The sequence below is a fragment of the Asterias amurensis genome, chromosome 1, assembly GCF_032118995.1.
Source record: "Asterias amurensis chromosome 1, ASM3211899v1".
In the NCBI taxonomy this organism is placed as follows: domain Eukaryota; kingdom Metazoa; phylum Echinodermata; class Asteroidea; order Forcipulatida; family Asteriidae; genus Asterias; species Asterias amurensis.
Genome location: NC_092648.1, coordinates 20,978,875 through 20,993,434, shown reverse-complemented (window position 1 = coordinate 20,993,434; position 14,560 = coordinate 20,978,875). Strand labels below are relative to the sequence as shown.

Here is a 14,560-nt window from a genome sequence, read left to right as displayed (position 1 = left end):
GTAAGGTAATTTTAATAATTGCTACTGTCCATTTATTTTATTTGGTTTGTGATGAAATGTTACTGTTTTGTAGATTTGTTCTGATACGAACTTGTCCTGCTGTTTATCAACACTGAGATAACCGTAATCGAACCCGGACGTTTTGTTTTCTTCTTGTCCTGTCCCCATGGTTTTTTATAAACACAGGTTCCCAATTGGGATGAACTCTTACACTTGCTAGACCAGGATGTGAGACATAAGGGATGTTGGGTGTGTTCGATCGGTTGTTAGAACTTACAACTCCATGGTGACATACGTGTACTCTCCAAGCCTGCGCATCTTTTGCGTATCTATATTTTGTAGTGATATCGAAAGGGAACCCTGCTTGAAGTCGATAACGTATGATAACGGAAAGTATTTGTTAAAAGTCGCCATTTTGGGTGCCAAATTAACATAATAAATGTCTAACCTTGACCTTGCAATGTATATTGTCGATAATCGTTCACGCGGATTAATGTTCTAACAACATCGTATTTTGCTCGTTTCAGCAATCTTGTAGCTCTTGTGCATTTACTAAACCCGTATATAAATGCGTGCAAAGCCTGACTGAAAGGAAAGTCTGATCATTTGTACAAAGTGCAAAGCTTAAGATACCTACTCAAAATGGTTTTAGGGTTCAGTCTGCAATTATTCCTGATAGGTGTTTTGTGTTCTCTATTGAATCGCCATAATGGCGTCAACGCACAGGAGCCGTATACATTGTTTTTTCCACCACCGATCATCATCCACGAGGGTGAGGATGTAACTCTGGCCTGTACCGCAACCAACCTACAGTCACTGCAGGCAGGCTATTACATCGAGTGGGCTAGAATATATCCATCAGGCCGGGATGTTATCCTCGCAAGCAACGGGACCAGTCGTGATCCTAGAATCTCACTCGCAATATGGTCAACGTCTCAGTCTAGGAACGAACGTATCACAATCAGCAACATTACCAGAGAGGAAAACAACTTCAAGTGCCGATGCCGATTGAAGGACAAGGACGACAACTACTTGTCAAACAGTTCTGGGAGTTTTTATGTGAGATTCTTTCCTGACGATAAGTACCCTGTTTGTACCCCTGCTGGTGTGTTCACTGTACAACAAGGAACTACGCAAATGATAAGCTGCACAACGGAGAAAAGTAGACCACTGGCGCAAATGGCTATCACGACCACTGGAGGTGACGATGTCGTCTCCGATTGGACCTTCACGGAGGACGCTGTCACCTACGAAGGGAAATATTCCAAAGAACAAACCTGGACTGAAAATGTTCGTTTCACATGTACACTTACCTCCTCATCCTTTCCGAACAAGAATAGCAGTTGTTATATTGGCCCGGTCAACCTCCATGATGTGACTTACAACGGTGATACGATGACAACCACACCCAAAACGTTACCAGAAACCACGCCCTCAACCTCAAGCGCACCAGACACGATGTCAAAGTTTCGTCCACTTGCTCTGCCGGTCATATCATTCAGCCTTCTTATCATTGGACTGTTTCATTGAATTTAGCAGTCATTCACCATCATCAAATTGCAGATTCGAAATATAATTATTTTAATCAAACGAATACAATTGACTTGGTATCGTCTCTTTTGAAAAACAGAATACCAACCTGAGAGGTACTCTCTAAATGCAGAAGAGTGAAAAGGCACTCTTTGAAGAGCGATAATGAGGGACAACTCTTTTTCGAATTGTCTTCCACTCTTTTAGATTGAAGTTTGCATCTTTTTGAGTGATTTTTGTCCTGGAGTGAAACCCCTCTAAAAGAGTGAAACCCCTCTAAAAGAGTGAACTAACCACCACTCCCTTTAAAGATCCATATGAGGGACAACTCGAAATGTAAAGAGTGGTGTTTTTCACTCTACATTTAATAGAGTAGGGCGACTCCTTAAAGTGAACAGCAGAGAGTCACATAATGTGGTGACGTCATGATTGTGAATTGTGTCAATTTGGGAATTTTTGTCTCACAAGCTTCACCCATAGATAAATGTGTAAATATGCAATGTGGAATATAACATCCGAACATGTGGCTCTGTGCTTCAACTTTTGAGGAAATTAATTGATAAATTTATGCGTTCAGGCTGTTTTGGCTTGGGAATTTGAGGGCCTCATGAAAACTGTCATCAAGTCAGATGGGAGAAATCACTTTATTTCGGGAAAATAATCTGAATTTTAGTTTTCTGGATATATGCTATTATGGCTTTCAAGAGGCTGAGAGACTTTAATGGTTAATTAGTTGAATATTGTTGAATGTTTATCATTAGTTACTACTTTGTGTGGTGCAACCTTTGGTGGCGCCCATGCATCCATCGTGCTTACACACATAATTATGTTTGTCGTTATGGCTTGAAACGACGAGTATAGTATTATTATTGTGTTCAAGGGGCTTTTTCGTCATTTGCTGCTGTGTTTACATTGAAAACATAATTCCTTTGGCTGTAAACAATTAGTATAGTAAGCAAGTTGTTAATTCCTGAAGTTACAAATATAGGCCCAATGTCATTTACTAACCGTAGAATAATTCAGCGTTTCATAGAGTGGTTTCATGGGTTTGCTTTTATTAAAGACTACGAAATAAACAAATCAAGAGTCAACAGTGGTTGGTTATACGAAAACAAGTAGAGAAACGGACCATGATTTAACAGAATATTATAGTGAAGATGAGTAGGAAGTCGTGGATATGGCATCATGAATGTCAAAGTGATTGCAATATGCATGTGAAACCCCAGCCCTCGTCCTGAAATAGCTCTCCGCCAAAACCTACCCTCAGCCTACTAGCCCCATCCCAAACCTTAGCCCTCAGCCTACGTACTAGCCCCACCCCAAACCCTGAGCCATCAGCCTACTATAGCTCCACCCATAACCCGGGCTCTCAGCCCAAATCATAGTCGCTCAAAACTCCAGCTCTCAGCCAAAACTCTATCTTACAGTATTAACAGTACAATTTGTCACATAAACGACAATTAGTTAAGTATCTGGAATGGCATTTAACAACATGCCCCGCCCACCCCTTCACCCCTTAATTGCCCCCCTTTTTAACAACTAGGCAAAATAAAAGGGAGGACATATAAAATAATGTCTTAAAATTGCCTGTGTGTTTTCTATTAGTTCACACAGGAAATTAATATAAAGTTTGCCATTTTAAAACTCAATGAATACATGGTTAGAAAAGTATACTATATAAGAGAAAGTGAAATATTCTGTTTACATGACAGAAAGTTGTTAATGGTTATAGTCCGCTTAGTTTATGGGTCAAGCCCATTGATCACATGTTTATTATTTCTATAGGCCGTGGTTGGTCACACAAAACATGAACTGTCTCTCTGTGACTTTGTCAGCTACTACCAATCCTGTAAAGTATCTGTAATACTCAGTATTTGTTTATAACGATGAATTCATGTTTATAACGACGAATTCATGTAAATAACGACGAGTGCATGTTTATGACGACGAATTTATTGTTTATAACGACGAATTCATGTTTATAACGACGAATTCATGGCATTACTCCGTGATGACATTCTCTCTTCACTTTCATTTTTATGGAAGAGGCAGTTATTTGTACCAAACATAACAATCGACTGATTTTGACCTTGCGTGGGTATAATAATGCGAATGCTCGTTCGTGCAGAACAATCTAGCAAAGGTATGGAACAACATCGCTGCTTGCTGGGCCATCCAGTATCTCTTGTGCATTAACACTGACAATTGACATTCCCCAATATTGCACACATTTTCACTAAAAATCTAACTTGGGAAGTCTGACATGTTTACACCATTACGAGTGAAACGGTACAAATTCAAAATGTTTTTCGGGTCCAGTCTGCATTTTTTCCTGATGTGGGTGCTGTGTTCTCTATGGAGCCACCATATTGGCGTCGACGCACAGCCGATGGTAGCGCTTACTCTACCAGCGACCCTAATCAACGAGGGCGATGATGTACGACTGCAGTGTGATGCTACAAACCTACAGGTAGGAGATTACATCGAGTGGGTTAGAAGGGGTCCATCAGAAGCTGAAGATGTAATCATTGCAAGCAACGGGTTCAGTTTTGAATCCAGAATTTCACTGGAACTTTTGCCGTCAGTGGCTCAATCTAGGAGCGAACGTATTACAATCAGCAACATTGACAAAATGGAAAACAGTTACGAGTGTCGAGTGGAAGACCCGGGTGGCAACCAGTTGGTGAACAGTATTATAGCTTTCCAAGTGATGTTCTTTCCTGACGACATGTACCCAGTTTGTACCCCTGCTGGTGAATTCACTGTAGAGGCAGGAACTACGCAAACGATAAGCTGCACAACGGAGAGAAGTAATCCGGCTTCGCAAATGGCTATCACGACCACTGGAGATGACGATGTCGTCTCCGATTGGACCTTCACGGAGGACGCTGTCACCTACGAAGGGAAATATTCCAAAGAACAAACCTGGACGGAAAATGTTCGTTTCAAATGTATTATTTCCTCCACTGCCTTTCCGAATAGGGAGAGTAGTTGTGTTATTGGCCCGGTCACTGTGACTGGGGGTAACACTGTTGGCGGTGATATGACAACTAGTAGGCCTGCTACAATGCCTGGCACCACGCCCAACACTTCACCAAACACCACACCCAACACTTCACCAGAAACCACACCCAACACGTTACCAGTGACCACACCCGAAGTGGCGGCCACACCTACAATGCCCTCAAGCGCATCAGACATGATTTCAAAGTTTCGTCCGCTTGCTCTGCTTGTCACATTGTTCAGCCTTATCACCATTGGACTGTTTCATTAAATTTAGCAGTCATTCACCATCATCGCAATGCAGAGTCGATCTCTAATGACTGATAATCAAACGAAAATACATGAAGGGACTTGATCTATCTCTTCGGAAAAAATATATATACTAAACCTACTTTAAAGGCACTGGAAACCTTTGGTAATATTAGTGTCAACGACCAGTATTGTCACTTGGTGTATCCCAACATGTTTACAATTACAAATCTGTGAAAATTTGAACTTAAGTTGGTCATCGAAGTTGCGAGGGAATATTGTGACAGAACAAACACCCTTATTTCAAACATGTGTGTCCTTTCAGTCTAGGCATCTGAAAGTTTCAGATGCCTAATAAAAGGCTTAAAGTTAGTTTTTATGCTAACAATTATTTTTTATCAATTACCAATAGTGTCAGTGCCTTTAAAGAGTGAATCATTGGCAAAAATTCAATTTTAAAGCCATTGGACCCTTTCGGTAAACAGTATTGTCCAAGGCCCACACTTCGTGTACCGCAACTCCTATATCAAAATGATAACAAACTTGTGAAAATTTAGGCTCAACCGGTCATCGGAGTCGGGAGAAATTAACGGGAAAACCCACCCTTGTTTCCGCGCGTTTCGCCGTGTCATGACATGTGTTTAAAATAAATCCGTAATTCTCGTTAACGAGAATTGATATTGTTTTGATGTTTTGTCAAAAAGTAAAGCACTTAATGGAATAATATTTAAAGAGAAGCCTTTCACCACTACCTTCTTTAAACGCTGTAAGTTATTTGTAAATCTGTGAACTTTTTGTTTTTTTCCTGAACCGAAAAGGTCCAATGGCTTTAACGCAATCTACCGTGGAAACAGTGGCACAAAAAGTGATGCGTTACACAAATAAGAATCACAAAAATAGTGGGGGTAAAAGGTCAAATGGAAAGATGGCGATTTGTAACAAATTATAGTCCAAAGTCTGCCTAAAGGTTTGTACAATTTTTGTTGATGATTTTTATTCTTGAGTGATGAAAGAGTGTCCAACACTAGTTTAAAGGATTATTACAGAATTGGTTTTTGCAAAAAGAAAATAAGTTTCTGGCAACTGGTTTTGTAATCCACCATTATTATACATCTTAACTCGAGAAACTTGTAGAAGTTTGATCGGCCATCTGGGTCACGAGAAAAAAAAGTGAAGAACTGATTACACATTTTGAATGAGATCAATTTAACAAAAAGAAAAAATGAATAAAAACGCTCACTGCACTGAGCGATAAACTCGCGACGGATTTTTTAATTATATTTCTCATCAAATAAAAAATTACATTTCTGATATTTCAAGGCATGTTTCTACTATCATCATTATCAGACCGTGTAAGTTTTATGTGCTGTGTTCTCGGACGAGTTTTTTTATTTCTCATCAATCCTATAATGTTCTTTTAATGTGTCTTGGATTCATCACCACAATATTAACTTGCAACCAATTCCACTGAAGCAATGGTCTATACCATTACCAGTTCAATATCAGTTCCAGTTTAATAACTTAAAAGGAATAGCAATGGCTCGCAGTTAACCGTAAATCGATACTCAGAACTATTTTAATGCAAAACCTTTTTATTCTTTTTATCCAGACAAACAATATTCAAAACAGAGCTCCATTTCTAAGTTGGAATTAATGTCGCATTCTAAGCTTCAACCATGATTGGTCAGAACCCTGTACTATGTAAACACATGTCATTTGGCTTTGTAACAATAATATTATACAATCTTATCTGAGTAAAACTCTTTAATAATAATATCTACACATTTTATCGTAATATACATGTTTTTTTATATAAGTAATTGTGTTTTTATATATAATATAGTATTTTCACCAATATTTGAAATATATTTTTCATGTAAATTAATCTTGAAGATCCAGCGGAAGTTCATTTTATATTGCCCCCTGTATATCGGTTTTGTACTATACATTTTGACAGTAAACCTTTACTTAGACTGCGTGAGAAAATATTATTTTAACCCCTGCTCGAATTTTTAAACGGGCATACCTTTAGAAAAGTTGTTATGTTAAATCTCTTCACTTGTTAAGAAATACCATTCATTATAAAGGACAAAAAGTGCATCGTTATTGTTGTTTTTAAACTTGGTTCGCCAAAGTAATGGTACTTGATTTTACTTTCGTGCAAGCTGCTAATTTTTGTTTAAACAATGACAGAAAGTGACTGTTAAAGCCTGCATGCATTCACAAAGCGCGATAATTTGAATTCTTAACTGTAAATTATCAAATAAATCTAAATAGCATAGAAAAATGTGACGTTGCAAAATAAACAAACACGTCTTCATTTTCCATAAAATCTAGCCAGAGTATAATCATGTTTCTTCTAAAGACCTTAAAGCCATTGGACCATTTCGGTAAACAGTATTGTCCAAGGCCCACACTTCGTGTATCACAACTTATATATAAAATAAGAAACCTGTGAAAATTTAGACTCAATTGGTCATCGGAGTCGGGAGAAAATAACGGGAAAACCCACCCTTGTTTCCACACGTTTCGCCATGTCATGAAATGTGTTTAAAATAAATCCGTAATTCTCGATATCGAGAATTGATAATTGTTTCACTGTTTTCTCAAAAAGTAAAGCATTTCATGGAATAATATTTCAAGAGAAGTCTTTCACCATTACCTTCTGTAAACGCTGTAAGTAATTTGTAAATTTCAAGGGGAACAAGGGTTTAATGTATATCACATGTTCGAAATCGTTTCAATCAAACACTATATAAAGGCTACGTGCAACCCGACCTGGCGCGTTTCGCTTATCCCTTCAATTTTTTCGTGCGTAAGTTTCATTTAACATTACTTTATAGTCATTCAAAAAATATAAAAACAAAGTCCTGTAGGCCGGCTATATATACTAAAAGAAAAGTTAAAATGAATTAATTAGTTTTCTTGTAACGCATTAAAGGCAAAGTACTTAAAGATAAATGTTATTTTCTTCCCTTCAACTTTAGACAAACTTTAGACAAAGTATTATGTACTATTGAAATATAGTTTACCAGATTACTCTGAATAGACAACTTGGCTTTTTGGTATTGGCTTTGAGCTGCGTCAAGCTTAGACTGGTTTTGGCTTTATCCGCAATTATAACGATAGGTTGGTTTTACGGAACCAGTGATTTTATTGCAAACAATGATTTTATTCGATAAACGTGCAGTGACGTATGCTTTAGATATCTGCGTTTTGATTGGTCCAAAGTGATGTTTGGCTGCCAAACACACGGGGAGCTTACTTTCGGTCGTCAAAACATAAGAGAGATCATAAACTGTATGACGTCATGTGGGATTTATCCAATAAAGTGAAATCAATATAAATAATTATTACTTTAAGTAATACAACGCATTAAGATCCGTGAAATGAACTTAGCTGTAGCTACCAAAATTTACGTTCTTTAAAAAAGTATCACATCTGGTCTCTGACTTAAAACGCAAGATAAATAAACTGACGTTCATGTTAATGTTATCGGTCATCATCTAAGTTAAAAGTCACACTATGATGTGAATATATTTCCGCATCGTCGACCTTCAGACCACCGTTCATCCTTTGATTTCTGGATCTATTCTTAGGAGATTCTGTCTCTACATGTCCATTGCCCATGTCGATCACCACTGCATCCCCATTGGGTCGGTGCCGTCCTACGTCATCAACATGTGTGGTGTGATTGGCTACCTGATTACCGCCGTCGGTGTGATTGGTTGCCGATCCACCATTGGGGATCATGTGACCGGATATGACCGCCAATGCAACTTCGTTGACCGCCGTCAAATCTTCGTTGGTTGGGTCCTCTGGTTTGATTTGCTCATCCGTTGAAAGTTGTGCGTGACGTCGGATGCGTAGACTCTTCTCATGCTGTTTGTAGGTTTCCGTTAGGACTACCGAAAGGCGGTAAAACTGAAGAATTAGCAGTAGGGCATTCTTACAGGTAAAGAAAATAGTTGACTGATCATAAATGCCCAAGGCGAAGATGAGATAAAGGCGAACGCAAAGGTACGGTCCGTCCTGTATGACTACTGAGGTCAGTAAGGCCCACAGCTCAGTGCCGCAACAGAACACAGAGACTTTCTTCGAGTACCTGTAACGACGTTTGTTCAATTCTTCCAACTCGGACCGGTACACCTTAGCAGCCACACGGCGCTTCCTGGCCTTGGTGGCAGTCAAGCCGAGGGTAAACTGCATCAAGCTCCAAGTCCACACTGCTAAGATAAGGTAGAAGATGTCCAGGTTGCAGGCGATCTTTTCCAGTCTCAGCGTCTCGGATGAGAACTCCAACATGTCTGCCGCCATGCCGATGTAGACGAGCAGGAGTTGGGACAACTGGTCACGGGTCAGTTGTCCCTTTGGTAGAAGCCAACGGCCTAGGATCAAGACGAGCATCAAGGTTTGCTGAAGAGTTGTTGAGAAGGATGATTGGAGTTCGTAAGTTTCCTGTAGGTTGGAGAAGATATTAGTGTCATTCAAAAGCAACGGGGCCGCGAGGGGGTAGAGGCGGGTCTTGGCAACATAGAGAGGGGGTGGATACATTAATGCTATTACGTATGACTCCGAGGGGGAGGGGAGTCATAAACGCCTTAAAAAGTTCATGGACAAACTTTGTTTGGACCCAACACCTTCATTTTTGTTTAATGGATCGTAGTACCCTTCTTTCATTCAAAGTCAAAGAAGTACATCAACGTTTTAAAATTCCCCCTCCCCAACTTTTGAACGTTGTGTTTACCCTTTGACCTTCTTTCAAACGACAGCTCTCTTTTTGTCTAGAGCTCAACCCCTCAAACTAAGAAAGACAAGAATTTGTGTAAGGAGTTACCTCTGCTTTCTTAGACCGCGTTACAGTTGTAATGTTGCCACCAGAAACGCAGAAGTCTTCTGGTTTGTAGAAGCAATTTGACTTGTCACCGATTTCCGCTTGAAGTGTAAGCCTGAAGTCCAACATTGATAGTTCCAGTATCCACACTACTGGCGTGACTGCCATCAGATAGATGAAGGCTGATGGAACAAACCTGCAGCAGACAAATAAATGTTGGTACATTAAGAAGTGTAATATGAGTATGCCCTGTATTGGAAGACAGCTTTTGCTTAGACTTGTGCCCCCTTTTTATCCGCAAGGATTAACGACAGGTCTTGCCTTTCAGAACCAGTGATTTTATTAGACACAGTGATTTCATTGGATAACCGTGCAGTGACGTCGGCTTTCATTCTTACGCTGTACTTTCAGTCGTCTGAAAGTAGGTGAAAGGTGCTATAATGGACGGGGATTGACCTAGGCTTGAGGCCAACCTCGCGTAATTCACGAACCTCGGTGACGTCAGATGAACAGGCTAGGTTTGACCAATCTTCGGAAACCTTTTACAAAACAGTTATTGCTCTCACAATCTGTCTTGGCCCCAAAGGCGCTTGGCTTATGAGGTTCCGTATATCACAAAGGAACTGACCCCGGCCACTACCACTATAAGTATAATTGGGAAGTTTTCGAGTAAGACCTTCGTGGCGTTGGGGGCGTTGTTTTGGACCCCGTTGGCAATACTGCCGTTATTGCTTGTCGTCAGAAAAGATATAGGATTTGTTGAGCGGTGTCGGTAATGTCAGTTATGAAGGCCTCGTCACTGTGGCCACAGTGTTTTGTTACCTTGTTTATTGTACCTTAAATCTACAATTATTGTACCTTAAATCAAACATGGAGGGAGACTGGGCGCCAAAAAATATAGAGAGTTTAGAACGGTAGGACGTTTTTCTTACCATTTCCATTCACCGTTCTCATTGAGTCTGTACATAAGAATCATCTAAAACATGGAGGGAGATTGGGCGCTAAAAAGTATAGAGAGTTTAGAATTGTAGGACGTTTTTCTTACCATTTCCATTCTCCGTTCTCATTGAATCTGTACATTAGAATCATCTCATACATGGAGGGAGACTGGGCGCCAAAAAATATAGAGAGTTTAGAATGGTAGGACTTTGTTCTTACTATTTCCATTCACCGTTCTCATTGAGTCTGTACATAAGAATCATCTAAAACATGGAGGGAGATTGGGCGCTAAAAAGTAAAGAGAGTTTAGAATTGTAGGACTTTTTTCGTACCATTTCCATTCTCCGTTCTCATTGAATCTGTACATTAGAATCATCTCAAACATGGAGGGAGACTGGGCGCCAAAAAATATAGAGAGTTTAGAATGGTAGGACTTTTTTCTTACTATTTCCATTCACCGTTCTCATTGAGTCTGTACATAAGAATCATCTAAAACATGGAGGGAGATTGGGCGCTAAAAAGTAAAGAGAGTTTAGAATTGTAGGACTTTTTTCGTACCATTTCCATTCTCCGTTCTCATTGAATCTGTACATTAGAATCATCTCAAACATGGAGGGAGACTGGGCGCCAAAAAATATAGAGAGTTTAGAATGGTAGGACTTTTTTCTTACTATTTCCATTCACCGTTCTCATTGAGTCTGTACATAAGAATCATCTAAAACATGGAGGGAGATTGGGCGCTAAAAAGTAAAGAGAGTTTAGAATTGTAGGACTTTTTTCGTACCATTTCCATTCTCCGTTCTCATTGAATCTGTACATTAGAATCATCTCAAACATGGAGGGAGACTGGGCGCCAAAAAATATAGAGAGTTTAGAATGGTAGGACTTTTTTCTTACTATTTCCATTCACCGTTCTCATTGAGTCTGTACATAAGAATCATCTAAAACATAGAGGGAGATTGGGCGCTAAAAAGTATAGAGAGTTTAGAACTGTAGAACTTTTTTCGTACCATTTCCATTCTCCGTTCTCATTGAATCTGTACATTAGAATCGTCTCAAACATGGAGGGAGACTGGGCGCCAAAAAATATAGAGAGTTTAGAATGGTAGGACTTTGTTCTTACTATTTCCATTCACCGTTCTCATTGAGTCTGTACATAAGAATCATCTAAAACATGGAGGGAGATTGGGCGCTAAAAAGTAAAGAGAGTTTAGAATTGTAGGACTTTTTTCGTACCATTTCCATTCTCCGTTCTCATTGAATCTGTACATTAGAATCATCTCAAACATTGATAGATTGGGCGCCAAAAAGTTAAGATAAAGAATTGTAGCGCAGTTTTCTTACCATTTCCATTCTCCGCTCTCATTGAGTCTGTACATAAGAATCATCTCGAACACGGATAGATTGGGCGCCAAAAAGTTAGTAATAGTATAAAGAATTGTAAGACATTTTCTTACCATTTCCATTCTCCGTTCTCATTGAGTCTGTACATAGAATAATCTGAAACGGAGATTGGGCGCCAACAAATATAGAGAGTTTAGAATTGTATGACTTTTTTCTTACCATTTCCATTCTCCGTTCTCATTGAGTCTGTACGTAAGAATCATCTCGAACATAGAGAGGACGGACGTGACTCCAATGAACCAGTACTCCGACAACTGGGTCGTATACACGGCAGCGAAAACAGCGATCATCCCGTGACAGAGAAAGACAAGGCGTACCATGGACGCCTTGAAGGCTTTGCGTCGGTTCATCATGGTGGCTGCTTAGGGGTGTCTGAATGCTTATAGTTCTTATGTTATCGTCCGGTCAAAATCTTATTTTCCCAGGGATTGGAAATTTCGGGTTTTGGTTCCCGGCTGACAGGCTGGTTTCATGATTTCTGTGAATAAAGAAAAATGATGATGTAATAAAATGAAGAAAACAAATTATCTATATTATGGTGCCGGACTGAATCGTGAGACATTCTGTATATCATCTTCAAATTAGTTGAAAGAGCAAAACATAACTGGATTAGAGTTTTACGAACACGCAATCGTAGAGGGCCGCTGCAGGGCCCAAATCCATAAAGCAGAAAATACTGCTAAGTAAAAACTGAGTGGGGCAACAGTCAGAACAAAATTATAACCAGTTTCCAAACATTCCTCTTTTTCTGCTTGTATAACAGGCTTTATAAAATTGAGCGCAGGTCAAGGTAATATGAACCACTTTATGGTTGTTCATACTTTCATCATTTTAAATCAAATAGTATTCTAACAACATCGACTATAAAGGGCTGACCCATTTTCAAAATCATTAACATAATAAAAATTGATTTATTAAAGGTTGGGATTTATCAAACATTATCCCCTTAAAAATTGTCGAATTATATTTTTTAAATGTGTGTATAATTATAGGAACGTCATCAAACTCTTGGACGGGTTGTTGCCCATCACTCTCTAAATCATTGTGTATTTAGTGGTAACGCGGCAACCTCTTTCCGAACCCCCCTCCCCCTTTCCCCACCATTTAACAAAGGATTGAACAATGAGGTCTTATGCATTCTTTTACTATGGATCGCAGGGAATGAGCGGCTTGCTGGTAACTATACAAACATACCTATGCAAATGAGTCCGTATAGTCAATGCGCTCATTCACGAGGCTTTATAAATCAATGTGTTAATCCTGGTTATATGACAGGTTTTTGCTTCAAAGTAACGGTGTACGTGACCAGCAAAACAAAAATCATAACCGTTTTTTATTTTATTTTTTTATAATCAATTAACAAACAAAACACAACGGCAAAACATTCCATGTGCAAGTTTTACGTGAACTCACAATTTGTATTATACTTGTGTGCTGAATACAATTATAATACGGTTGTATGATAGGTTCATTTGAAGACATAACGTTTTTTTTCCAATAATGATGTTTTAACTTTATTTCAAACCTTGAGAACTCCCTTCGCTATATAGGATGGTTTATGAATTAACTGCTCGAAGGAATTTGATATTGTTCAACATTTGCTGTTGTGAAGTCCCACCGAATGAATTGTTTCAAAGATCACCCCAAAGATCGTTGTGTGCCAAATAAAGATCACATCTTCTGAGTTATTTCCACACATTAATTATTCGGACAAAAACAGCCTTTAACTCACCTGCAAACGATTTGAAACGAAGATGACCGCTGCTATATCCAATCTCGTTTTCCACTGAGTATCAAGGAACCCATGTTTGCCTTGCAAGATCGTAGCTGAAACTGACTTCGTGTACCGCCCGCCTTAGAGCAACAAGTCGCCGTCTTCGCTCCAGGTTTGGGCGGGGAAAATCACACCCAAGTGCGGCCGTCAACAATATCAATAATATGCCGGGAAATCGATCTTAGAGGCGTGAAATTCATTATCAGCGCCCAGTGTACATCCTGTTGTATGAACGTATCAAGATGGGTATATATATAGATAGAACCCACAGTGCCGCGGGTAATAAGAGAAAAAACTAAAGAATGTGCAACGATTATAATTTACAATCGCGATTATAAGGAACGGTACAATTTCAGAGAGTTGTTGTTGCAAACAAATATAGGTTTATAGTCAAAGTGAAGACTAAAAAGAAAGAGAGAAAGAGAGAAAAAGATAACTGTTATGATAAAGATGTATTCACAAAATCCTGATGCTGTTCGAACTTTTTAAATGATTTGGGACTTTTGAAAAATAGATTAACAACTCAGTGATCTGACTGTTTCAAATTCTCCTTCAAAGGGTCCCTTTTTCTCAATATCATAATTATGTTTCTGTCCATAATTTAAAACTCTCCTCGTGACATGTATGCTAATGTTGTTTTCATAATGCTTCATTAAAATTGTTCACATCTTTCTGCCCAGACAATTGCTTTGTCGTTTGATTTTTGTCCGACTTGTCACGAGCGTTGTTGTTTTGTCTGGGTTTTTCCCCGTCATCTGTCAACGAGCTGTTTTTTTTTACTTGTATACACAATCAGCCACTGTACTCTTCTCATTTACTATTGTTTC

The 14,560-nt window shown here is 39.1% G+C and overlaps 1 protein-coding gene across 1 annotated transcript; it reads right to left on the bottom strand.

Annotated features, from left to right (window-relative positions):
* Positions 1-8,274: 8,274 nt before the first annotated feature.
* LOC139945254 (transmembrane protein 26-like) lies at positions 8,275-12,309 on the bottom strand. Its single transcript, XM_071942578.1, has 3 exons — positions 12,119-12,309; positions 9,620-9,812; positions 8,275-9,240 (listed from the first exon to the last, which is right to left on the bottom strand). The coding sequence occupies exons 1-3, from the start codon at positions 12,307-12,309 to the stop codon at positions 8,275-8,277; spliced, it is 1,350 nt and encodes a 449-aa protein (XP_071798679.1).
* Positions 12,310-14,560: the final 2,251 nt, after the last annotated feature.